The sequence below is a fragment of the Parasteatoda tepidariorum genome, chromosome 1 (genome assembly GCF_982258835.1).
Source record: "Parasteatoda tepidariorum strain Cologne lab strain chromosome 1, Ptep-v5.0, whole genome shotgun sequence".
NCBI classification, from domain to species: Eukaryota; Metazoa; Arthropoda; class Arachnida; order Araneae; family Theridiidae; genus Parasteatoda; species Parasteatoda tepidariorum.
The window spans coordinates 49279596-49307591 of record NC_141755.1 but is presented as its reverse complement, the minus strand read 5'-3'; the positions used below and the strand labels follow the sequence as shown (position 1 = coordinate 49307591).

General features: G+C 28.0%; 1 protein-coding gene across 9 annotated transcripts in view; it reads right to left on the bottom strand.

The window, feature by feature from the left end:
* Positions 1 to 4822: 4822 nt before the first annotated feature.
* LOC107449406 (zinc finger MIZ domain-containing protein 1) overlaps positions 4823 to 27996 on the bottom strand; it is a 225176-nt gene continuing 202002 nt past the window's right edge. For 7 of the 9 annotated variants that reach the window (XM_016064918.5, XM_043052737.3, XM_071179880.2 and 4 more), the window contains 12 exons: positions 25781 to 26003; positions 24554 to 24985; positions 23078 to 23341; positions 19971 to 20118; positions 18341 to 18687; positions 17296 to 17556; positions 15598 to 15665; positions 14215 to 14369; positions 12049 to 12180; positions 11139 to 11326; positions 10019 to 10462; positions 4823 to 7726 (listed from right to left, as the gene is read on the bottom strand). In XM_016064918.5, coding sequence (XP_015920404.1) covers positions 7562 to 7726; positions 10019 to 10462; positions 11139 to 11326; positions 12049 to 12180; positions 14215 to 14369; positions 15598 to 15665; positions 17296 to 17556; positions 18341 to 18687; positions 19971 to 20118; positions 23078 to 23341; positions 24554 to 24985; positions 25781 to 26003 — 2827 coding nt within the window. In that variant the 3' untranslated portion in view covers positions 4823 to 7561. The remainder of the gene's footprint in view (positions 7727 to 10018; positions 10463 to 11138; positions 11327 to 12048; positions 12181 to 14214; positions 14370 to 15597; positions 15666 to 17295; positions 17557 to 18340; positions 18688 to 19970; positions 20119 to 23077; positions 23342 to 24553; positions 24986 to 25780; positions 26004 to 27996) is intronic. The other 2 variants (XM_016064919.5, XM_071179881.2) reach the window with 1 other exon arrangement.

The window sequence follows — 27996 nt, the reverse complement described above, 5'->3', positions numbered from 1 at the left end:
TGGTTTCGGCAGAAATAATCAAATCATGCAGTAGAACGCCATGTAAATTTGTTTGGAAGAGGATATATAGAGACGTTTGAAAGAGATTGCAGCATGTAAACCTTCTATTAATAACAAAATAAGAGAGAGAGCAAGATCCTCAACTACAACTTTTATTTATTTTTTTAAGCTACCGGCTTTGTTTTGACGGGGAGTTTAAAAAGTTCGCCCTTCTTGCACGCGTCCGCTTCACGCTGGCACGAGGCTTGTCAAAGTGATTGAATTACTACCTTCAATAAGATGAGGAGTTACTGCAGAGGATTTCTTTTTTCTCCATTCAGAAATAGATCCTAATTCAATATGATATGTTTTTAGACTCATTTTTTTATTTTGCCTTACATTTCCCAGATATTCTAAGTGGAATTTGGAATAATTTTTGCAACTTTACATTATCAAAGATCTTAAATATTGCATTATTTATGCAGATTAAAAAATGAGAAACTCTTTTTTTTTTTTTTTTTTACTATCAGTTTTAACACAAAGTAAGGTTCATCACTTTTTGAAAATCACGAGAACTTTCGGTGGTAATAGAAATTTATTACAAAAGCTAGCAACAATTTTATCTTGGCTCAAGTTCGGTTCAAAATTGGCTCGATATGGGTTCCTATAAGAACTTGCACCAGAGGAACAATATTGGGATGCCTAGATTTTTGAATATGGGTCCTAGAATGGCCTATATAGAACCTTCATTGGCTAAATAATGGATAGAAAATATCCAGTGAATCTGACAATTTTATATAGGAACGATATTAATTGTAAAGTGGGTGTAAATCAGGTGAATCGGAAAATTCTATATAGGGCCAATATCGGAAAAATAAAGGCCTTTTGAACCCTTACTGATCCAAGGTTCATAAATATTGGCCCCAAGTTATTTTGCTACTAGCGTCATGATTCAATTGTTTTTCTTTAGTACTGACATAAATTATTTTTTTCTTTTTTTGAAAGACATAGTTATTGAAATTCTTATTTTATTTCCATCATTTTAGTTTTGTGTCTTACATTAATCGATTGGTGATACATGTTCATTTTGAAGGCAGATAGCCACAGAGAAGTCATAAGAAAATCGAAAATGGTCACAGCAGTCACAGTCTAGTGTGGCCGTTTTCAATTGTCCCAAGGAGGTCATAATGTGACTTTGATGTTACTCTGCTTTGTGATATCCTGAGAAAATCCTCCACGACTACTTACTTGCGACTTACGTCACTTGGTACTCACAAATATGCTTGACTGGAATAAAGTCTGTAAGAAACTTTGATTTTTTGAAAGTCCTATAAGGACCATTTTACGACTTGTCTTTCTAAAGTTATAGGATTATTTCTAGCGACTTGTCTTTCTGAAGTTATAGAGGTATTTCTTGCGACTTGTCTTTCTGAAGTTATAGAGGTATTTCTTGCGACTTGTCTTTCTGAAGTTATAGAGGCATTTCTTGCGACTTGTCTTTCTGAAGTTATAGAGGTATTTCTTGCGACTTGTGTCACTAAAGTTAGATCAGTCACTTGGAAGTTTTGAAAGCAGTTTTTTGCAATCTCTTAAAATTAAATATGTGAATTGCAATAGAGTAATGAATGGTCACAACAATTACAATCATGTGTGATCTTTTTTATATGGCTTCAAAGACCTCTCAATATGATTTTGAAAAAAATTGTTTCCGTAAACGTGTTTGTTTAAAAAATGGAAAAATTGATGCCGTACACTCACAATGTCAGGAAAAATATTTTAAAAGTAAATATACCCCTTCTCCAAATTACCGAACAATATTTAAATAAATGTATTTTAATATTATCTTTTCTTTCTGTTTTTAAAGTAGATGAACGCACTTACATTTTCTTAAGGATTCATGCTAAAAATTTTAAATTTTACGCAACTGCTTTAGATACAAACCTTGATATTTTTTTTATTCTGCAGAGGTAGAAAAATAAAGTTTTTGAGCGAACAAAATCGTAAACTAAGCTTTTTTGTAATCTTTTAATTTTGAATAAAATGCTTTTATCTATGTTGTGTACATTTGGAAATTGATAATGTTTGCACTTCAAAGATTTATTTTCAGTCAAAAGATGAAGACAAATATTCAACAGAATATGAAGAGCTTTGCATTGAAGAACATATTAGGTTCAGACACTTTTAGGTTTCTCAATTGATCCGTAATTTAAAATGCAAATAATAATTTGTGTAAAAGTTTAAATTTACAAAATGGGGAGATTGACAATAGGTGAAAATCATTCAAAAAAATAAACATATAATTGAGATTTGTTCGAAAAAAGTAAACGATTTTAAAGTGTCCTTTTTCACCCTGGAACCCCATTAACTCTTCAACAGAGCACCATTTGGGGATCGTTGCTTTAGCTAACCAGAAAATGCTCGAAAGGTTATTGCAACATTGGGAATGGTCGTTGCAAGATTCTACTCTCATTGACTTAATAGCGAATGAATTAAAAAAACCTGAACTCACTTTTTTAATACTTTAAATTACTTAGGTAGGTGAAAGAGATTTTGCCAGGTAGGATTTTCCGGTTCTTCTTGACTGGTGGTTCTGGATTTGCAATTAAAACTAGATACTTAAATAAATTTAAACTCAGTATTAAAAAAAAAGAAAAAGACAAACAATAATACAAGTTTCTTTTTATTTGTATAAATATTTCTTCTATATCTACTAATACAATGTTACCACAAAACAGCACAGCACAAATACTGATTGGGCAAAGCTTTGTACAGCAAAGTGTTCATCTTGGGGCTTATTTTTGTTCACCCCACCACTTCTAACAGGTAATAGAATTAAAATTGCCAAACATTGTACAATCAATATTGAGTAGTCACCTCAATAGTTAAAAAGTGTCCGTCCACATCATTAATTCAACATTAAATTTTATCTTTTATATAAAAATCTTTCCCCAAAATATATTTTTTTTCCAAACTTGTAATTATTAACAAAAAGAATTTATGGGGTATCGTGACAGGAAGGAAAAAAAGCATACAGTAATAATGACAAAGAGGTATTTTATAATGATATATTTAAGGTTGTTTTAGAGGTAAGACAGGTTCAATTATCACAAGTTTTCCTTTTTATTCATTCAAATTTTTTGTTTGGTTTATAATTAGCCTCATAAGGAATAAATTTACAGTTAGCATTAAAATTATTTTAAGTTTGAATTAAAATACAAATATTTCAATATGTACAAAATGAAACATTATTTTAAAAATGCACATGCAAAAGCATTATAATATATATTTTTAAAAAAAATAGTATTAAAACTAATTAAATTATTCAGTTTTATTATAAATTATTCAGTTTTATCGTAAATTATTCAGTGTTTATTATAAATTTATTGCTATAAATTTCATCTATACAGATAATTACCATCTATTATAACCAGAGATAAAATTACCTCAAGCACTGTTTTGTCTTTATTAAGTGTATTGTAACTAAAATAAATTCAACAGTATTTAAAACTTAGTAGTTGCTTGTGTATGCTGTTTTTAAATTAATTTAGTGATTAAATGGGACACTCTCTGTTATCCATATCAAAAAATAATAACTAACACTTTATAATTATATTAATTTACACAACATAACTATTTTCCAATATAACAGTTTAAACAAAATTATTTGATTCAAAGTAGGTTAAAATAATGAGACAAGAACATGCAAATCAATTTTCTAAACCTTTTCTTAGAATAGCTAATGTACATTCATTACAGCATTAAAAGGTACATAATTATATTGTTGCCACAAATGAAGAAAAGCTCAATCGATGGAAATTTTTATTTAAAATGTTACTTTAACTGAATATATTAGATAATTAATATTGAATAATATACATTAAAAAGTTATTTTTTTAAAAAACTAAAATCAATACAATAGTTATCAAGATGTTTTTATTGTCTTTTTTTTGGGAAAGGGCAAAAAAAGATTAAATTAGATTAAGTAAAGAATTTAATTAACAAGCAGTTATGTCATACGTTTAATAAATGAAAGCATAAAAATTATTCAGAAAAATATTGAAGAAATTATAGTCACAAATATATATTGCATTTCCTTAAATTGCTCCCGTATGTATATTCATAGCATGACAATGCATTCTATCAAATGAGATAATATATGTGATAACAGCATAGCAATTATTCAGAAGTAAATTGGGCCGAACAATGATATCACTAATACTGAATATCGATTTATTCTGGGTGAGTTATATGATACTAGCAAGATCAAGTGTAGTGCACTTCAAAGCATTTTAAACTTCCAAATAGTAAACATTCGCTAACTGCAGACTTTTGGAACAGGATCAGTTCAGAGTTTTCTAATGATTTCATAGTCCTTTATTTAGAAAAAAATTCTATGTTTAAAATTATTTTAAAAAAAAAACAAACAATAGTTAAACATATTAAAAATAATTTATAATTCATAATTTTTAGAAACTTAGGGACCTTTCTCAACACTAATCGAACAAAATGGCACCAATCAGATGCTCAATTTCTCAATGCATATGTCCCATAAAATTTTATTTCACTGCTAATTGCCAAATAAAATTTCCCTTCTCTGGTGCTTAAACCAATTAAACTTTTTCAACTCGTTATGGTAATGATGTTAACAATTTCAAACGCACTTCACAAGCTCAGTATCACAGAACTCACTCATTCAACAACTTTTTGTTTAAGTTCAGGACAAGCAGATGATTAATTGAAACGTATTATAATACCATCTCACAATTTTTTTTTTTTTTAGCAAACTATATAATTATAATAAGTATAGAGAATTTCAAAATCGTATGAGGCTAATACAATCATAGACAACAGAGAGCTCATAGATGAATAAGATTACACTTAAAATAAGTAAATAATTGCATTTATCACAGTAACTAAATTCGTTTAAAAAAGAAATTAATAACAATCGCTTCAACCTCTCTTCATTTTGATTATACACAACACTCAGGACATGAATTTAATGTACAGAAAATACAGCATCTCACAGACCTTATCGCAGAAAAACACATCTTTAACTTTTATTTATACAATTTTCATCATTTCTAAACAATTTCATAACTATATTAATATTATGTACAGTACGGACGCCTGATCCAGGTACAAGTAATACAGTTCTTCTATCGTTTGATACGTATTTAGAAACAGTAACAGTTGTAGGAACAGTTGTTAATGCTCTTGCGCTTGTGTCTCCGACTAGAGCTTTGAAAAGTTATCTAAAATTGTTGGAGATTTGTGAACAAGAACATTATTGCTTCTTTGGGCTACACAATACAATGGAATGAATGGGTCTGTTAATGATAATCTCATAATACTTACTTATCCCGAACAAAAACTACAATATAAAAGCATTCATAAAAAATAGTTACCGATAAATTATGAGAATTTTTTTAATAATTTTAATCCCAAGTCAAATAAAAAGAAAACAGACTAAAGTAGAGTCATTTTAAAAATCTAGCATCAAAGTATATGTGAGTAAAATGATTAATAATTTATTATAAGAAGCCATTCAAATATAATGCAAAGATACTTTTGACCGACTTTCCCATCAAAAAAAAAAAAAAAAAAAAGAAGAAGAAAATAACAACTCTAACTGGTTTATGTAATATCTATATGTTTTTATGTACCCCCCCCAAAAAAAGATTTTTTTTCTTCGATTTATACATTTTTATTTTTATCGATTTTTTTACCTAATGAAAGTAAATTAAGTGTCTTATATAAGCAATGATCATGAATATCTTCCCTATTCAGCAAAAATATTGCAAATCCTTTCTAACATTACATTAGAATAGGAATACTAAATATAGTAAGTAACTTTAATTATTGCATTATAATTTTTGTTATCCTTATTATTTTTATTGCCTTAATTATTATATATTTAAAATGATTTCAATCACTATTCACAATCATATAAGATTAATCATATATTATTTAATAAAGTTAAAACTTTTATCTAAGTTTTTCTGTAACATTTATTATTACATATTAATTTAACTGCCGTAAATCTTAAGAACATTTTCTGCCCAGTTTAGTTTACATAACATAGATAAAAAATAAGCAACACAGAAACTTAATAATTATAATAATTAAAGAATAAGTTATGCTCTGACCTCAAATTGGAGTTAACTCTTAAAGGATTGATTTTCACTTATGTGACTAACATTGTATTGTTTTATAATCTATATAATAAATTATTATCATTGTTAATTTTTGTCACAATTCTGATAGTATGCAATTTGTATAGTTATCATACTTTAACAGGAAAAACTATCATAATTTTTTTTAAATATTTTGTGATGTAAGAATATATTTAAAATGACAATACTTTATTTATACTGCTATCAATCAATAAAAATTTATCTACTAAACAATTTATTTCAAGATGAAAAAAAATTTTTTTAGGTAATAATTTAGAGAAATTTCAAAATTATGTGAGTGACAACATTGAATGTTTTGTAGTTCGTTAAATTTTAATATGTCTTAGTTTCGATTGCAACACATAAACATAATAGTTAAACCTCTTATTAAAATCAAATATTTATATAGAGGTATAAGAAAGAATTTATTATCTCTAATACATTTGGTAAAAAATCTCGTATTATGAATTAAAACCAAAAAAGTGTTTTATGGTATTTAAACAAATAAAATAAACTTTAGAGGTTAAAAATTTTAAAAATGGTGTATCAAAAAGCTTTGAGTTTTAAAAACTTTGATCTAATAGGTGGTGTTTTTTAATTCTAAATGGTATCAATACATATCAAATATTCCATTTGTAAAATATTCTCGAGTTGAATTTGTTTTTGTAGCTCGAATACAGCTATGAAGATAAAAGCCTCATATCTGGTAGGATGCCATGAAAGATACAGATTTTTAAAAATCTAAATACTACAATAAAGCAGGTCAGCTAGCATTTTTACACACTTTTCAACAGACTGAAATTTGAATATTGACAAGAACAGTTAAAGATACAGTTACAGATTTCTCCTGTTCTTATAAACTGTTGCTCTTATTGAAGTGCATTATTTTTAACAATGACTACAAGGTAGCATTTTTCTATATATATTTGTTGAAGTAAATTGAAACTGTACATTTATTACAAGGTGTTAATCTACAAGAAGAAAATACTCTTCAACAATGTAAACGTGGATGTTGTTCATTTCAGTTTGTGCAACATGCAAAGCAAAGGTTTCCATCCGGCGCTTACAAACCCGGCAAAAGTACACAACCAGAAGTATCTGGAGACGCCATTTAATCACAGTTTGGTTTCAACCACTTCATTTGAAGAATATTGTGCCAGGTTCGAGTTCTATCAGTGTTCTTGTCTGATGAAAATGAATATGATCACAACACATAAAAACGTTCGAAGAATTTTAAAAAAAAAAGCTGAAATGATATTATTTTCTGCATATTGTTGAAAATGTTTAAAAGATAATGATGAATGTACAATTTTAAAAGAAAAAAAAATGAGAATATACTGGCACAGGTCTTTGAACACTTAATAAAGATGTTCTTTTAAGGAATGAATACAGAGTTTAATAAAGTTGATTCATGGCTCAAACAAGGCTAAAAGATCATCATTACCACCTGATGTGTTACCACTTGTACTTGTAGCCGTTGTTGAAGTGGATGTACCTGATGAGACATTTGTAACAGGATCTGGTGTATCGAGGTATGACAAGAGTTCCATAGGATCAACACTTTCAGGTAAAAGCTATAAAATGTAAAGAGCATATTTAGACTAATGCATTTTCTGGTGACAAAAATATCATCTCCAGTTATCACCAGCCATAAAAATTTCTTTTTCTTAAGAAATTATAATCGACAATTTCAGATTCAATTCCAGTATTGAAATTTTTGCCCCCCTTAGGAACTATATGTTTAAGCTTTGTTAAACGAAAGAGGTCAAAAACTATTTTAATGATTTATGTAAAAAAAATATTTAAATAAGTAAATAACAAAATAGTTTCATTATAAGGATAATTAAAAATTTCAAAATAAAATATATGCTTTCTTATATGTAAATTAAATATGTTTTTTCGCATTTGCTGAATAAATGTTTATTGACTTTCAGCATTACGTAAAACAGAAAAAAATATTTTGGAGCAAACTTGGTTTTGAACTAATATGCATATTTATTTTTTTTTAATTAACTGCAATAAAAATTTAAACTGCAAAAATGGATTAAAAACTAATGCTGTAATGTCATATTAAACTCAGCTTAAAATCTATTAAACATTTTGGTGTAAATTAAAAAAAAATATTTTTAGCAATTAAAACTTAAAATAATTATCTTAAACATCTTTTAAAATGAAGCTTAGTCAATATAATAAAAAACAAACTGTTTGAATTGAATTCAAAGTTAACCTTGTTATTACATTTCCCTTGTTAAACAAAGCGCTTTTCTGAAAGTTGAGATAAATAAAAATATTGTTTTCCTTTCATAGGAATGACGTGTAAGATTTTAATTATAAATGAATAACTTTAAGAACATAATACAAAAAAAGTAATAGTCAAAGTTAGAGATTTTACTTATAAATTCGTAACATTTCTAGCACAATTGAGTATGAGAATTAAGTTTCTGGCATCTATAAAAGACCAGTATTATTTAATTACATTCTATATAAAAATCTACATTCTTGTTCAATCAGAAATAAAATGAATGCTATTTGAGACAAGTTTATTTCTCTCAAAAATGAAGTTCTTAGATCTAAGTTTATTCATTAACTGAAAAAAGAAACAAGAACCTTAAAATTATAAGTAATAATGTTATAATTACATATAGAAGTAATTTTGTTTTAAAAGAAAATTGCATAATTTTTTTTTTTATTAAAATTAAATATTAATAATTGTTAAAATGGTAGGGCTTTAAAATTCTTAAATATAGATATTTGCAAACACAAAATACATTGTTGAGAAATTTTAATAGAAAGTGATGCAAAGTCCTTAAGAAAAATTTCACTTTGATCAAGCATGCACTTTTCATAAAATAGAGAAATAAGCAATACTACTGATAATAAATTAATTCATTACAAATTTACTATCCATTGTTAATAATTTAAAAAGGCAGTGTTTCAATTTAAGGAAGTTTTTGTGAAATTGTTTGGAGGAAATATGATATGAAATGCTAAGTATAAAAAAATTTAATGATATCTGTAATTATATTAAGTTAATATTTCGCACTGGCTTGATCAAATTAGAAAGAAATATAGGAGGAATTGAAAATGAATTAGTTTTAAAAATATGATAAAATATATAAATCTTACATCATATTTCAAAGATTTTATATGTATGAAATCTCTCTAGGGTAAAAAAAACAGCCAAATTCTGAGTTGTAAAGGTATAATCAAGTAATAATAATTATCATAATATACGTTTAAATTAATAAATAAAAAAATAGCAACAAAGAAACATTTTCAAACAAAACTCATCAAATTCAAATTAAATTTTACAGCTGGTAGTGGCTCTAATATTTGCATTTAAAAAGATGATCATAATCTTTAACATAGAAAGCAAAACCTACTCAGTGAGTAAGTGCAAAAAATTCCTTAATTTCTTATCATTATTATGGAGGGGACACTTCAATAGAGGGCTAACTATATCGTTCAGCAATTTAGTTCATTTTTAAAAAATTTTTATACCATTTTTCATGCTGTAGTAGCTAATTCTTTTATAATTTCCGAAGACATTAAAATGTTTTGTCATCTGTATCACAATTTTAAATTCAATTCCAGCAATGAAATTTTCACTCCGTTCGGAACTATATGTTTAAGTGTTTTTGTTTTGTTAAACAAAAGAGGTAAACAATTATTTTAGTGATTTACATAAAAAAATATTTAAATAAGTAAATAACAAAACAGCTTCACTATAAGAAAAATTAAAAATTACAAAATAAAATATAAGACATTGGAAATGTTTCTTTGAAAACAATATACAAAACATAGTTCATACATATTTATAAAAATGCACTCTTAATGAATAAAATAGATTAAAAAAGTGGACGCACATTAAGAATATTTACATTTAGAGCTTCTTGGCCCTGACCTTCTCCTTCTATGACTGCAGCTGGATCAAAATTTAAGTCCCCTAGATCAGGAGCATGTGAGAGAGATGAATCGCTGTTAGTTGATGCTTGACTACTAGGCTGACTAACGATGGCATTTCCACTATTTGTACCACTACTGCTATTTTCTGTTGTTTGGGAGGGATTAGAGGGTGGTGGTACACTGGGTGGACCACCGCTGCCTGAATTACCAGGTGTGTGTGGGGTATGAGGTGTGTGTGGTGTGTTTGGACCATGTTGCAGAAGACTTTGGCTGGATGAAGGTGTACCAGGGGTACCGGTGCTGGTTTGATGCAAGGATGATTGATTTGTGCTTGTAGTGGATGTGGTGGAAGGCTGCCGTAGAGACTGGTTGCCTTGATCGTGGAGACTGGGAAGTCCCATTTGCTATAGAGAGAAAAAGTACTAAATAAAGTAAAAGTACTAAATTAAGTTAAAGTACTAAATAAAGTTAAAAATACTAAATTAAGTAAAAGTACTAAAAAAAAGTAAAAGTTTAAATGTTTGAATAATAATTAACAAATTTTGCGAGTTTCTTGTATGCAACAGAAAAAAAGTCTAGCTTTTGAAGTTAATAAAATTAGAACTTAAAAGCTTCAACTTAAAGTTTAATGTATTATTTATCACAAAATATTGAGTAGTAACAAATTTATGGTATGTGTCTTAAAAAACATTAGCTGTATTTTCCTAAAAATTTAAATAACTGTAACAACTTAAAAAGTAAAGTTTATTTTGCGTATGTTTTTCTGCTGATATGTATACTTAGTATTCTATTACATGTTTTGTGTTGTTTACCAATTAGTTAATTCATAAAATCACTGAAAACCAATTTAAGAAAAATATTAAAACTAAAAAAGACTCTAAATTTGTTTAAAAGCAAATGCATTTCACTGAAGACTGTTGACTATGTATCGTCTGAAAAATTGTATTACTAAAATACATCCAGCTGTTAATACATATTTATTTTTAAAAAAAATCTTTTAGTACAGCAAATTACGAGGCATGTGCAAGGCATAAAAATAAATAATGCAAACACAAATTGAAGTTAAAGAATTGAATTTACTTGTTCATGGTGATTTAATGATTTTTCCATGGCTGCAAGAGGATCTAATGAGGAGACACTTTCATTCAGGTGAGACAAAGGGCTACTGAAATCAGTTGCTTGGGACTGAAATTCATAGCCACTGTTGCTTCCATACCCAGAGCCATTTAACATCATAGGGCCATTGGGGACAGGACCATTTGCAATAGCTGCAAAAAATAATTAAACAAGTGTAACACACTTTAAAAGAAACACTTTGACAATGGTAAATAATTAGATATCTGTAAAATGCAATAATAAATTGATAAATGTAGTAAAAAATAAAAAAACAAGCAGATGTCAGCGTAAAAACAAAATTGTTCCTCCAACTGAAAATAAAATTTCCAATAATCAGAAAAATTAAAGCAGAATTTTAATTCTTTATGAAAATAGTTTGACGCTTAAATAATTTCAAACTTTAATTAAGCAAACAATTAAATTGTTATTAATTTAATTAATTCAAAATTTTTTTGTAAACCATCAAATTTGCTTCGTATATTTTTAAATCCAATATTAATTGTTATAATTAATAAAATTGCACTGAAAGCAATAAAACATTATAAATATTGGTTGCAAGATATTTATACAAAACATCAGACAATAAAAAAAAAACTTCTATTTTATTTGAATCAGTTTTCCAAAATTATTAATATTAACATACAGCATTTTCTTAGTAACACTATCAAATTATAAACAAATACAAGTAAATATTTGCTTCATTTTAAATAGAAATAAAACTATATTTGTATTATAAGAATTCTAAAAATAATTTTATTTTTTATCCTTTTTAATTTTTTGAGGTAAACAAATAGGTGAACTTTAAGTTAAAATGATTAATATTAGAATAAAGTAAAGGCAGGGTGTTAAGAGTATTTAAGTAAGGCTTGCTTACATTGCATATCGGGAGGAGGTAGGGAAGAGTAGGGAGAGAGGCCTTGTCCCATTTCCCATGCTGAAGTTGTTGGCATCGTCATGCTACTTGGCGACATGGCTTTGAAACGTTTCTGAGCACCACATGCTTCAACTACATATAATTAATGTTTTAAAATTCAACTATATGCAATTATTTATATTATAAATTCAACTAATTAGTTATTAATATTATTAAATTCAACTACAGACAAACATTTATATTATACAACTGATATTGTAAAATATTTCAAGGCATTAAAATTGCTATTTTTAAAAAATAAAGACTAGAAACCTGTACTGTATCTGAAACAAGACAAAGCATATTTTAAAGAAGGGAGATTTGGATACTTCTTGCAATGATCTGTATCAAAACTTGTCGAAAATGATTATCCCGTACTCCTACTTAAAATTGTTTAATCATTGACAATGTTCTGGCAAGGTGTTAGTTAGACAAAAGAAAGAGCTTTCTTCCTGAGTGATTTTTATGAATATATATATTTTTAGTCTTAAAAATGTTCGTTAAACATTGATATCACATGATAGACACTAAAAACATTAGCATCAAATATACTAGAGTTACATTTAATGTTTTACAAATGTTCAAAGTTAATATTTGTTTAAGTATTGTAATATAAAAACGTGAAGAGATCAAAATCATTTTAATAATTACTTAAGAGTCAATTTTAGTTATAGTCAGAATACTTTTTGTATCTAAATCTTAAAAAAAAAATATTAACATATTTCCTTCAAAAACATTGCTTATACTAATTAATTATACTAATAAAAAATATTTGAATCTTACGATACAAATATTTTTTATTTTGTAGGTTTTAGTTCGATACAGCAATGCATTGTTGCTTACTTTATCTCTAAAAATATATTCTGTTCATAAAAACATAACCGATCATTAACAAATAAAATTATAAATTCATTAAAAAAATGCTTTTATTCATATGAAGGAAAACTAAAAGTCAAAAGTTAATTAAAACAAAAAAATTTTAAGAATAAAGAAATTCGTGTAATGTTTAAAACATAATACTATTAATGAAGTTCAACCTTCTAAAAAACAATTTTTAAAATTTTTTTATTTTATTTCTTTTAACGAAATGAACAGATTTATAAAACTCAAGAAGAAAGTGATGTTATTTTTTATTATATACACATGAAATATTATACAATGCATACATGTAATATTAAATGACAAACTCAAAGATTTTCTTTTAAGTGTTCTATTTTTTGGTAAGAAATAATAAGGATCAAAATTGTTTGAAAACAATAAATTTACATTTTTCTATAAAATTATTTTGTTTTAAAAAAAACCCTGATTAACTCCTTCCTTGTTAGCATCGCATTTCATACATTTGACTTTTTGTGCCCGCATGGTAGGTATTGCATCATTGAAACTGAGTTTTCTGCTACTTGCATGTCTCTTTTAATCCGTGATTATTTTTGTATTTCTGAACATTGCTAAGTGACTGCGCATCTAGTCCCACTTTCCCCACAATTTTCGGAGTGAGATTTTTCACCTTGAATTGAAATCAAAATAATTTTGTACTTTTTGTAATTTCGCTTTCATTAGTGTAACAGTTGCAAGTCAAAATAGTTATGATGTATTTAAAGAGTGAGTTCCAGGACAGTGAACTTATCATCTCTCGATCTTAAGATGATAGTTCTGATTTATCAAGCTGTTTTAATAGTTAGGTTGGAAAATTATTTTCCAAAATATATTTTTTACCCAATTTTAATACGTAATTATTTCACGCAGATATTTATCTTTAAAATCTCAATAAATATGTAGTATCAGTGCATTACAAGGAAATATCGAGATCACTAGACGGGACATCATGTATTTCACCACCAATTGGTCAAGCAAAAAACTGCACGCTGAAAAAAATAATTATGCATTTTCGAATTTGGAATAGGACATATATATTAATGAAAAAATGCTTTTTTTGGGAGAAAATTCAAAAGGAAAAAAGAATCTGACATAGAAAGGGTTAATTATAAATTTTTTTAGTTGTTATTCCTAAAGTATAACTTCCAAAAGAAAGAGCCAAATTACAATACACATTCTTTAGAGTTAAGTCATTTCAAAACATATATACACTAATAATTAGGATAGTTAATTATTTAAAGTGCTATTTACCCCCATCTGTTTCCTCTTTGACAGCTTTAACAGGCACTGGTTTCCAACTTGCTGTAGAATCAATAGTTACTTCTTCCACATCAGAATTACTCAGATTAGTTAGTATACCCCAAATGTATTGGTCAACCTCTAAACCTTCAAGAAGAGCCGGTTTGCTGAAAAGGAGATTTTTCAGGAAAATTATATTTAATGTTTACCGAAATTAATCCCAATATATCAAAATGTGTCAAAGTTCATTTCATTTGTAAACATCTTTGTTATTTAAAATTTGTTTACTTGAAAATGCAAATATAATAATTCTAAACAGCAATATGTCAGTCATATTGAAGCATATGAAGAAAATGCCGTGCTATTTTGTAAATATGTTTTTCTAGTGGGATAAAAATTGGTGAGAACTTGATTTTTTATTTACGAGACTTATGAGTTATTGTCCATTTAGAAATAAACAAATTTAAATAAATAAAAAAAAAGATTTTTTTTTACTTGAAGAAATAACTTAAATATCTCAAAAGAAATATAAAAAATAATTTGGAAACACAAAATAAATGAAAAGATAAAAAATTTAAAAAAAATAATAATAAATAAAGGAAAATTAACATCATAATAATTCATAAAACAACATTTCAGCAAAATTTTAAATTAGGTCATGTTTTAAAAATATGAATCAATTTATTGATACTTTAATCTTCTGTGATTGAAAGTTTTATTCAAACATTTAAAATTTATTAAAAAATATAAAAATAAATTTGGCTCATGTCTAGAAAAACTTCATGTTATACTATACAACATATTCCAGGAATTGGCATAGTTTACAATTAATAAAAAAAAAGATTATAAAATACTAAATACATGGTGTTTCATAATGACCCTTACTACATAAGAATTCTTGCAGACAATACAACTAAAAAGTATACACTTTAAAGGTTTCAAATTAATATATAGAAAACATTTTTGAAATCTGATATAGCCGGAGTAGAAAACATCAAAGGTTATTCAATTGCCAGTTACTAAATTGAAGGTGTTTCAAACAATGTTCTTTTAACTTCTTACTGTTTCCTCCAGCAATCAACCAGGTTCAGATATTTCGAACATCTGCCTTTCTCAATAGAGATTATACAATTTTTGCTTCCCTCCCTCACATAAATATTAATTTACGACCCCCCATTGTGTATAATTTATCTTCATTTTTGCAAAAGTTCTAAAATTATCTATTAAGGGTAGTCATTGTAGAACATCCTGCATAAGATATTTATTTGAAAAACAAAAAAATATTCTGTTATACAATGCTTAAAAATTGAATATATATTATAATTGAAAATAGAAGGTCAAGAATAGGAAAGGTCAAACAACAAAATAAATACAATATTTATAAAATTGACATACTTGCAAACAGGACATCTCCAAGCACCTCTCTCACAATTAAGTTGTAGATAAGATTCAAGGTCAAAGCACTGCAAGTAATAACAAAATAAATATTTGCAGAAAAAACTACAGTATCTCAGTGCTAATACAAAGCTTAATATAAATTTATGCTTAAAAATTAAACTAAAAGATACTTCACTTTAATTTCTTTAAAAATAGTATTTTCTAACACATTACATATAAAAAATATACACAAGACTTTAGAAGTTATTTCATGTTTTCAAATACAAATAATAATAATGAAGATATTCGTAGATCATTAGAGATCCTATTTTTAAATTTGAGTTTAATGAGCAAATTTTGTTTTTGTAAAGCTTTAAGTACCTTCATACAGTTTTCAGTCTTTTATCATACGTAACCAAATAAACACATTTGACAACTTTAGTTCAATTGTTTAAAAATTTCTTCTTTATAAGAAAAATATTATTGTTAAAACAAAGCTGAGATGTAAATAAAGAAGATCTTTTAATGTTTTCATCAGAATGTACCTTATTTTTTGGTTAACTTTAAATTTCCGATAAATTCTGATATATTGTAAAAAGAGTTAAACTGAATATTGACGATCTGTTCAATAAAGTTAAAAATTTAATACTTTAAGCAGCCAAACAATTTATAAAGACATACACAAAAAATTACAGTATCTCACTATTAAATTTATGCTTATGAAATAAAATCATAGATACTACAGCTTGATTTCCTAAATTACTATTTCCTAACACAACACATATAAATAAAAAACATAAGAAATAAAAATATTATCACTATGAGCTCAATATTTTTAATTATAAAATCACATTAAACATTTAACAATAAAGAGTAAAAAAACATAACATTAACTAACAAAAAGAACTAGAAAGTTTTTACTCAAGATGAGTAGGAAAAGGGGAACCAGGATGGTTCACAGAGCTCGTCCTGCGTCATCTCATATTAAGTCAGAAAAAAATAGTTATCGTTTTTTGGGATAGAGAGGTAGCCCCATCTCGTGCTACCAATAAACTACCCGCTACAATTTAAGCTTTATTAACTCATAAATGATTTCTTTTTAGAAAAATAAGTTGAAAAAAATAGAACAAGACTAATATAAATAACTATATAAATACATACAATGTGCTTTTAAAAAAATAATTTTTACTTCTAAAGGAAAAAACAAATTTCCAACTATACATTAAATTTTTTATGAAACATATTAATTTAATCTATTATTAATTTAATATATCCGTTAAGAGCATGATTGAAAAAGTATCAAAACTCTCTTTTGAAACAGGATCATTCTTTTTTATAGTAGTTGATATTCTTCACTCGCATCAAAATTTATTTTGCCAATACTGAAAATTTTTCATCTTTTAAAATACAATGATACAAATATATTCTGGGCACAATGCTAAACACATTACTACTAGCATACTGCTTATCATGAAATCGTGGAGCCTTGACACCAGAGCTACCTTGGCTCATAACGAGCAGTAAAGGGAAGGTTTTATAAAACATAATTCAATGCGATAAATTATGTTTAAATTAATTATTTCTGCACACATTAATTTAAAGAACATGTGAAACATAAGAACTGGCGAGTAATAGATTAAGATGGAATAAGATGAACAGCCAAGGTCAGCAACTGGCTGTAGTTCTAGCAAAGAAGAAACAGTGTATATTATATACCTGTATATGTTTGCATTCTTGACCTCGAGCTGGCAGAGTTATCCTCTTGAAAGTGATGGGACACTTTAATGACACTTTGATTGCAGTTTGTTCTACGCCATCCTCCATATTAAGAGCATTGTTGGAAGCAGCTGCACTGGAAAAGTTTCGTTTGATTTTAGCCACACAGTGGTCAGCTGGTAGGAGACGCTTTCGAAGGAGACCTTGAAGTACCGATCGAACAGTCGGACGATGGACAAGTTGTAGCAAAAATAGATGAGACTATAAAAATATATATTTAGTTAAAAACAGAATAAGAACAAGTGCTAAATGCATTAAAATTTGTATCATTTTAACTTTTCCATATTTAAGATATATCTTACACTGAAAATTACTAATTACAAAATTACTGATAAAACAATTTATAAAAATGTGTTGTATATCAAGCGTCAGATATACTTATAAACATTTTGTAGATTACTTATACTTTTGCAACTAATTCATAAGCATCGGAATTATATTGGGATAGAAAAAGATTAAACTAGCAATATATAGATAAGTATACACTGACTAAATGTAACAAATAGCAATGTCTGCCAGCTGCTAATTTTTTGCCAAAAATGCCATCATCATGAATATTTAAAAATATTCTGAAATTTCTTTATCTCATACTTATTTCTTCAAATAAGAAATGAATCTTGTAATGTTTTCTTATACTGAGAAATGCTTGTAATGAAATGCCTTTTAATTATCAGCAATTTTCTAATCGCTTAAAATGTTATACTTTTGAAAAAATTCGTACGTGTTTTAAAAAGTGGCTCCTGTTAAAAATGCTATAACTGTTTACTGGCGAACAGTAAATTTTTTCTTTTGTCGCCCTATACAACCGACCACACATGAGCTAAAAAGAGGCGGATTCTTGTATTTGAATTATCTATGTCTTACCTAATACAATTATGGTTATTGGCTCAGATGTTAAGCAATTTATTTTAACTTTTATATAAAAAAAAATTCTATTACAGCAGCATTTTGTTTGAAATGAAAAAAAAAATGATTGAAAACTTACACAACAACATGCAGTAACAGTTATCTGTATTGTATTTCTACCAGGTTGACAAACCTCTTTCAGGTAAAGAGGTTTGTGGGAAGCTTTGTTTTCCCCACGGTCAATACTCAGTGGAGTTGCATTTACAGAAACTTGAACTGAAGCTGGCCAATTGGTGTTCATCTGTCGGTCTTCATGGTGGAAGCATTTTAACTGTAACTCCAGATCTGTCCGCCACATGAGTGTCTGGTGCACAGATGGCTTTAGATGGAAGACATGATTACTTACAGCTAAGTTATGTTCCAGTCTGAATGGAGCTAAAATGATGCCATCACGAACGGGGAAAGTCAAGCGTAACTCATCATCTTCTGCAAAATAAAAAAGATTATTAAAAAATTGAAATGCTTATTAACTCTTTATATATGAGCCTCTAAGCAAAATTATAATAAAATTGTACTGCTACACAAGGTAAAAGACAAGTTTTAAAGGCCAAGGACGAAACTCATAGTGCGGCCACTTCATAGAAGTACAAAAAATCTTATTTTCATATTTTGCAGAATTTTCGAAAACTCTTCATTAAAAAGAGTAGTTTTTATACAGTTGTGTTGTTTTTCTTTAAAAAGAAAAAAAAAACTAAATTTTAGTAAGGAATTCTGACCAGGCCTTCTCTTGGACAATGGCCTTCGATTCCTTCCTTGAGTAGGGCCTTGCTGCTACTAATTATTTTTCCATCAAAACGAAGAAGAAAAAAAATGATACAGAAAAGTTAAGACTAATGCTTAGAGAAATATGTTTTTTTATTTAGAACAAGTATATGCTGTATAACAATATATATAGATTATATTAGACTGGACCAGAACATTAAAGTTTTTGTACAATTAGAGCAAATGCTTAGATTTTCGTTACTTTCAAGTGAGATCACCGAAATCTGCTTCTGTTATTTTGGCAACTGGGTATATAATGTAATAGATTTATTGGGAAGAAACATAAGTGACATTAAGGGAGAATTTTTATTATCATTAAATCGTTTATTATGCAAGAAAAATAATCAAAGAAATGAATTCTGCTTTCCTCATATTTTACAGCAGAAAATATTAACTTAAGTATCAGATTGGAAGATCCCTGAAGTTGCTTTAATAGAAGATCTATGTAAAGCAATTCCATAAACCACAACTCTGCATTGAAAACTATCCTTAAAGCGAGTCAAAATTAATAAATTTTTCGAACATTATTTCTAATGCTCTTCATGAATTAATTTTTTTTTTAATAAATACTTAAAGGCATATTTATGTGTTTTAAAAATTTTTTAGTTAAATATTATTTTAAAGCATTATTTTAAAGAAACCAGATGCCATGTTTATTACATGAATTTAATCATATTTCAAATTGATCTATATAACACAAAATTCCATATTATTAAAAAGTATAAGATCTTTATAAAAAGCAAACATTCGAAACAAGTAAAAAGTCACATGTTTCAAATGTTTGAAGATCTTATACTGTTATATACTATAATCGTATATTTTCAAATCACCGATGAAAGGTAATGAAAGTAAAGAGAAGGTAAGATACAAGAAAGTCCATAGTAATCCATCTATATCATTAAGAATAAGAAAAATGACAATTAAATCTAAAGCTGAAAACTGCTTACTGATGGGTGGAGGTACATTTGGTTTAGTATCTGGAAAAGTGGGCTTCATGTCAGCATTTGGTGATAGATATGGTGGAACAACAGATGCAGGGGTGAGAGGTGGAGTAGGGTTTCCAGGAATTGACATTGGCTGATAATTCATGTTCCTCTAAAAGAGTTACAAATATAGATATAAATACACACATATTATTACACTAACTAGGTACTGGAAAATTTTATCTTAGAAAAAATAATGTAGAAAAATTATGCTTTTTTATACTTTGAGTTTTATATTACAACTTGTTTTTCTTATTTATTTTTGCCTTAAAAAATATATTGCACTAATAAAAAAACGATTATGAAAAATTTTATTCTAGAAAAAAAAACACATTTATCGCAAAAGGAATTATCGTTTATCACATAGATTTTTAGGCATTAATTGGTCTTTATTTTCTACTTTTACCTTAAAAAGTAAAATATTTTAAAATACTTCATATATCGTACATTTGAGACAGAGTATTAAAAACATAAATTTAATGTTTTATAAATTTATAGGAACCTATTTATTTTGTAACAAGCTTTTATCTTAATTAAAAGGAAAGTTAAATATTGCAACCTTTGTAATGCAAGACAATTGCATTTTATAATTTAATTAGATACAATATATATACTAATGGAGCTATCGATACTTTCTATAAATTTTTATTAACTTTTACATTATCATTAAGTTTTAAAAATTGTCCGTTAATTTTTTTTATTTAACATTTTACACATCGAAAATAATTGAGTCTTAGTTTAATTAAAAAAATTATTTAAAATAAGAAAATTACCATTATTATATAAATTATATACAGAAAGTTATCAGAGAAATGAAGACTTTTAATTGTTTCCTAAAGTTTATGGGATAATTAATTGAGATAATTCTATAAGACATTGAATTATGAAATTACTGAGTTTGGTTTAAGAATTCTAAATATATTTATGAATTTAAATGGTTAAAATCATACAAAGGGCAATAGGTTTGCTTTCTTACATGCAACATATCAGGCAGATTATCTGACGATAACAAATTTGACATACATTTATTTTAATGAAAACAAAATAAACAAGTATTAAGTACACAAAAATAAGATGAGAAAAGAAAAAAAAAGAGATGAAAACAATAATATAAAATATATCAACAAAAAAAAAGAAGAACTGTAGTCATGACAAGTAAACAAACTAGTCTTCAAACTAATTATAAATAAAAGTTGTAAATCTAACAGGAAACAAACTAACAAAAAAATGATATGAAGGTGATGAAAAATATCAAGAAAAATAACTAGATTCCAGATAAAAAGTAAATTCAGTTTCAAAATAGTGATGAATGAAGGCTTTTAAGAAAACGATGAAACAAAAAATAAAGAATATTTGCAGGCATAGTAAAAGATACCAATAAAGATCACTGCGTACTAGACAAATTAATAAGGAATAAAAATTTAAACAGGATTTATAGAAAACATGATGAAATAGAAACAAAGATATATACTATGATATAAGTAGAAAGATTCATATGCGATGTAAAAGATATCAAATAAGAAAATTGCATTTAAGTTAAGTAAACCTAGTTTCTATTAAGAGGTGAACTAAAGTATAGATGATGTGTAAGAGCAAAGATAATAAACAAGAAGTTAAGATTTACATGATTATGTAAAAGTTATACATAAAGACAGCTGTGTTCAATATGAATTAGTAACAAATGAAAATTTATACAAAGTTTATAAAAATTGAGGAGAGACAGACAAAGATAACTTATACAACGACATGAAAGTTATTAAGCAAGGGAACTGTGCTCAAGACAAACAGCCAACTCATTTTCTAGTTAGTGATGAAGGAAAATTAATGATGTCCTTATATCAAAATATGTTACCGGGTAAAAATGAAATCCAATCTTGCATCTGAAAACCAAAACTTCTTCAGAACAATCTTCAGTGAAATGGAACAAAAAATATTATTCTGGAAAACTCATGAGATGGTAACTTGATTATTAAAAAAAGGCAAAGGTTTGAAAAACTCTACGGAACAGGAACAGATTTAGAATGCTTGTAGCTGAAGGTCCTCTTCTAATCCTCAGGACCTCCACATCAAATCAAATTTTTATAAATTCTTTTTATACTAGTGTAAGATTAATTAGTAATTAGTAGTTCTTATTTCTTATAAAAATAAGAAGATTTGAAGCACAAACTGATATTCTTTAATTTCTTGGTTAAAAAGATTAATTTCTTGGTTAAAAAGATTAATTTCTTGGTTAAAAAAAAATATCTAAAAAATTGTTATAATGTACATTCTAATTTCTTGGTTAAAAGAAATATTTAAAAAATTTTTATAATGTACATTCTAATTTCTTGGTTAAAAAGAAATATTTAAAAAATTGTTATAATGTACAGTGAGAAGCTAATTATTTTCTTGAAAAAGATCAATAAAAATTTGGCTCAAGTTTTTTTTTTTGAATTCGTAAAACATGTAACAAGTTCATAAATTTAGATAAAATTACATTAAGTTTAAAATCAAAATTTTTATTTTAAAATTCATAACTTAAACGTTAAAAAATTCTGTGTAGCTTTTAAAAATAAATATGTATTTATTTATTAGAAGAAGAGTAAAATGCAAAATAATAATATTTTAAAAAACAGAAAATGAAGATTTAAAATGATTACATATTATTCTTCTACAACTTTTGAAAATTATTTGCATAATTGCTAAGCTATCTTTTTAAATTTATTACCTTAAGATTTACATTGGTGAATTTATGATGTTACACTAATAATTCGAAATAGAAAATACAATAGCACAAATATAGATTTACAAATTTATACAAATTACATTGATTTACTGGAGAAAATACTCGGTTATTTATTTGGCAATTAAATTTTAAATCAGTAACACGTGATAACTTAAGAAATAAAACACAACATTAATGCATGCTTAGAATTGAAATATCTAATTATGTGACCAAGTTATTGAACATTAAAATAAATATTAAAAAAAACAAATTAAAATGTGTAGGGGTACTAGGGCTTCTTGACATCATGCAATGCATATTTGGTTGAAGAATGAAGTGGGGAAGGTACAACAGGAGAGTTTAGTACCTGAATGTTGGGTTGTGTGAATTGGTTTGTGTAATGAGGATCATATTGTGTTTGTGGAGGTGGTGCCCCATTCATTTGTGACTGATGATAATAATGACTGGGTTGACTGGAATAAGGAGGAGCCTGAGGCCTTAGTGAGGACCGCATGTGCTGCTGGGATGGATAGGCCCCAGTCGGCATATGCTGTGGTGGTGTATAGGGTTGCTGTTTTCCATACTGAGATGGCGGTGGGTTACCAGGATACTGTGAACAACATACACAACCCTGTAAAAAGAGAGGAAAAACAAACCAATATAAATAAGATTATTATTATTGACAAACATCGTTAAAAAATTAAATAACATACATATTTGTTTATAGTGGAGGGCACAGCATTTGATTATCGTCAAATATACCTCAACTTATTGCTTATTTCATTTTAATATTTTTACGAAACAAACCCCAGTTTGCTTACTTGAAATAATATCTTAAAACATATAGTTGCTATGGATGGTTGATTGTGTAAAGTTAAGTGTAAAAAACTTACGGACTACTACTTCCGACAAATTTTTATGCTTAAGCTTGAAAAAACGCACCGTCCAATACTATTATACTTGTAGTGTTTTCAATATAACAAATTCTTTCATTCTAACTTTCAACCAAACAAACAACAAATGAATTCTGAAGACTCCGTAAGCTTGTTATGAAACTACCCAAAAAATAAAAAACAGTGCTATTTTAAACAAATATATTTTATTTTATAACCGTCGTTGAACAGTCGACCCAATTTTTGGGTTTACAACCACTAATGTTCAACTCCGCAGCCTTGCAATTTTGAACCCAATCCAGAAGACAAGGGAACTCCTGGATCAAGCATTGGGAAAAATTTGCCTGCGTGAAGGACCTTTTAATGGAACTAACCCGCATTTGCGTTACATGGAGAGGAAGACCACGAGAACCTCCCACGGTTAGCCTGACGGCAAGGGGACTCTAACCCATGATCTGTCTACCACTGAGGATATTTCACGTCAGCACTGTGGTCGGTGCAAGCCAGATGCGGAATTCATATCGACCAGCCATCGCCGAGATCGAACCCCGATTCACTTCATTGGAAGGTGAACACTCTATCCTCTGAGCCATCGTGGCTCAGGGGACAATATACACAAATATAGCCAAATAAGGGATGACTATCAAAACATAGCTAACTTTACACTTTATTTATTGTGATATTAATTTTGTCAAATTTGTTTTACGCTCACGACTTGTTAATATTTAAAAATTACAGAAAACTCTTATGAATGGTAAAATTATGCATAAATTTAAACACAATAATTAAACTTCCTAGAATATTTAGCTTATTCACACATTGCCTCGTAAGCATAACATAAGTGGAAGGATACACCGTAAGTTTTCTAAATTTGTTCCGGTTTTAGGGAGTTTATTATTGTTTACATTCAGTCAACCATCCATAAAAGTTTAAACCGATTGGTATATTACCTGTCCAGAATTGTAATTCTGAGGAGGATTAGAATTATATGGATGCATTCCAGGACCATAATGTTGAGACATCATGTTATAATGATTTGGCCTCTTTTGTGCCATATGCTGTTGGGGATTAGGATAAGGAGAAGCTCGTGACCGACTCTGTGGTGCCATTCCAGGATTGTTTCCAGAATACATGGAAGGGTGAGGCTGACCGCCCATTCCTATACTTTTGTTCATGCCCATGGGACCATTCATTCCCATGCCAGAGTTCATAGAATTCACTGAAGGCATGTTGTTGGGCATATTCATCAAAGCACTGTTGCCCATATGACTGTTCATTGGATTATTCATATGAGTCCCCAAAGGACTGGACACATCAGTATTGGATGAAACTCTTGAATGATGAGAATTGTAACCTGGTTGAAACTGTTGGCCTGGAATACCCTAAAAATATAAATATTGGTTAAGTTAAGAAGATAAATTCTGTTATCTACGAAGATCAGTCTATGAAAATAAACCCATTTAAGTTTAAAAAAAGAATTATAAATGGTTTTAAGAATTGACATAAGCGATCTTAAATTAATAAAGTAATAGATAAATTGCCTCATTAATTGAATTACAAAAATTCAGTCGAACTTACTGAATTATAAATATAATCATTATTCTATAAATTTTTTATTTCCGTACAGAGCAAAAGGAAGAGTTAGTTAATTTGCTTTAAACTGCCCTAGAGTCTCCCTGTTATACTATTTTTCGTTGGATAAGATTCGTGGCCCAAAAAACATCACTTGCAACTCTGCCTTTGACAAAAGTTCACATGTTTGCTAGATTTATGACTCATCACCAAGTTTAGTTGTCATCCGAATGTAAAACAAATTTTCCCAATAAGGAATCACTTATGCTGGAAAGGTGAAAGTACGACAAAGTTACAAAAGTGTGATTCGCTAAAACTAAAGTTGAAAGCTTGCTACGCTCCTATAGACTTATATTAGTATACCAACTATATATTTCTCATGTCTTAATTAAATAATAAGAGTTCTTGCTTAGTCAGGGTTCGTTTTTAACAAGTCTGACTGAAGAATTCAAAGAATTTACAATTTTTCTTTTTTTTAAAAAATCATATTTCTCTTCCAAAAACCCTGAACTGAAAGATAAAATATTTTCAAAACCGTGAACCGTCGCCGTAAAACATGACAAAAAAAGCTTATCCGAAGATAGTTGGAAGAAAAAAAAACATACTTGATTATACTGATTATTGAGAACAGCTTCTTGTTGTTGTCTTTCTTGAAGAGCAACTACACTTGCAGTTGCAGTGGCTGTAGCAGTTGCTGCAGCAGCAACCAAGGCAGCAGCACTTAGCGCAGATGATGAAGACTGAAATTCTGAACCATTGTTGTGTCCTTGATTTCCTATTGCATTGGGTCCTATTGTACTGCTCATTTGATTTGAATTTGAACTATAACTGAAAAAAAAAAGCAGTAAGTAAAATCTATTGAATAAATACATGTCAGAAAAAACATAAATTTAATTAACTTACTTAATTTTTTTTGTTTTGGAATTACTTAGCAATCTAAACTGTTTTTAAGATTAAAAAAACAGTGTGGTTGTACAAATGGGATGAGAAAAAATAAAATTATTCAGCCTATTTTTTTCTCGCTAAAATGTTTTTGCAATTTATGAGGGATTTTTGACAATATAGGAAATTTAGTGAAAAAAAAACAAACAAATCCAATTTAAATTTGGATAAGCTTATTTGTTGATAAGAAAAAATCATAATAAGAAAATAATCATAAGAAAAAATATCAAAATGAATGAGATTTAAAAATTGTAAACGCTGGAATAGCATCATGTTGTCTTTCATTTTCTCTATTCGTAGGTACTTAATATTTTATTGTGAGGATATTTATTTTACTAAAATGAAAGCTCATTTGGTTCATGTGCAAACACTGCATTAACCTGTATTGTATCCATGTTATTTATATGAGTTTTTTTAGCTTTTAAGATTTAGTAGTTGTGTACACTGGTCTTATGGATGGTTAATTGTATAAAACTAAAACAGTGTGCATAGCCAAATCTTTCAACAAAAATAAGCACCTTTAAGTACTTAAGCACTATATACATTAACAAAATGAAAAATAATTTTTTAAGACTTTACATGATCCTGATAAAATAATTAGTTTCGGACATACAGGACCCTTTTCTAGATTATATTAGTCACCACAAAAAGATCGAGAGATTTTTCAGTTTTATTACAGTGGGTGAAAAATGAAGCCTGAAAATGAGAATATCTTGCAAAATGCAGCAGAGTTGCACATGAGAGTGCAAGAATCTCACGGAACCCAGCTCAGTAAACGAACATGTGGACCTGCAATTATTTCATCAAATATATAAAATGACTGTCGCTATCATACTCTACGTACTGACGGCACGCCGAAATCTATTGTGTTTGAATGAATTGTGAAAAAGTTGAATAGAACAATGTGAAAACCACACTTTTGCATAATATGTGGCGAAAATCGATACGGTAAAGAAAAAATCTACTTTTCGAAAAGGGTAAATTACGCACTTCTTAAAAACACCCAAAAAAAGCACCTAAAAGGGCTTTTAAAAAACGAAATAAGCACCTTTAAAAAACGCTACGCACTATGTAAAAGTAGGTGGGACTTGAGGCATAAAAAATTAGGTACTCTTTCCGATTGAATTTTTAAGTCAAAACCCAGACTTAATGTAATAGTGAAAATTTTAAAGAGTTGCAGTTGTAGCAATCTATTGTGGAATTATTCTTTGCGAACAATTGTTTTATTTTTTCAACATTTAGATAGATTTTGAGCATAAAACAAAATAATTTCCCAAAGAAATAATTCGATGTCGAAATAAATAGCCAAAATGTAATGAAATCAGAAGATTGCAACTCATTAATTTTATTTATTAATTGCTTTTGATATTTTCAGTTCATTTAAATCTTGCAATCCAATTAAACTTGAAAGAAATTTCATCATAATTGGATTCTAGAATAGCAAGCCTGTTTACACTTCGCCAAGTAACGATAACATCGGCGGAGGGATACACCGGCATTCTTAGGTTCGATCCAGTTTTAGGATGCTTGTTGATGTTAACAATAATTTCACCATAAAATCGAAAACCTCACATTAGTGTCTAAAAAATTCATTTATCTTAAAGGTTATTGTTACACGAGAAAACAATCTTAATCGAACATCGCGTCAACAATAAACATTTCAATTTAATATTTGACACTTTCGATTTTAAGTTAATGATAAATAACAAACGAATTACAGAATTTCTGACTGAATCCACTCCTGAATGACCGGACGAAAATATTCTCAAGTGACATTTTTTTGCAACCGTCCTTCAGTCACGCCCCAGCACTCTACACATCGAGAGCTAAAAAAAGTAGGTGGCCTTGGTAAAGGTTATTCGATGGTAAAATGAGAAGA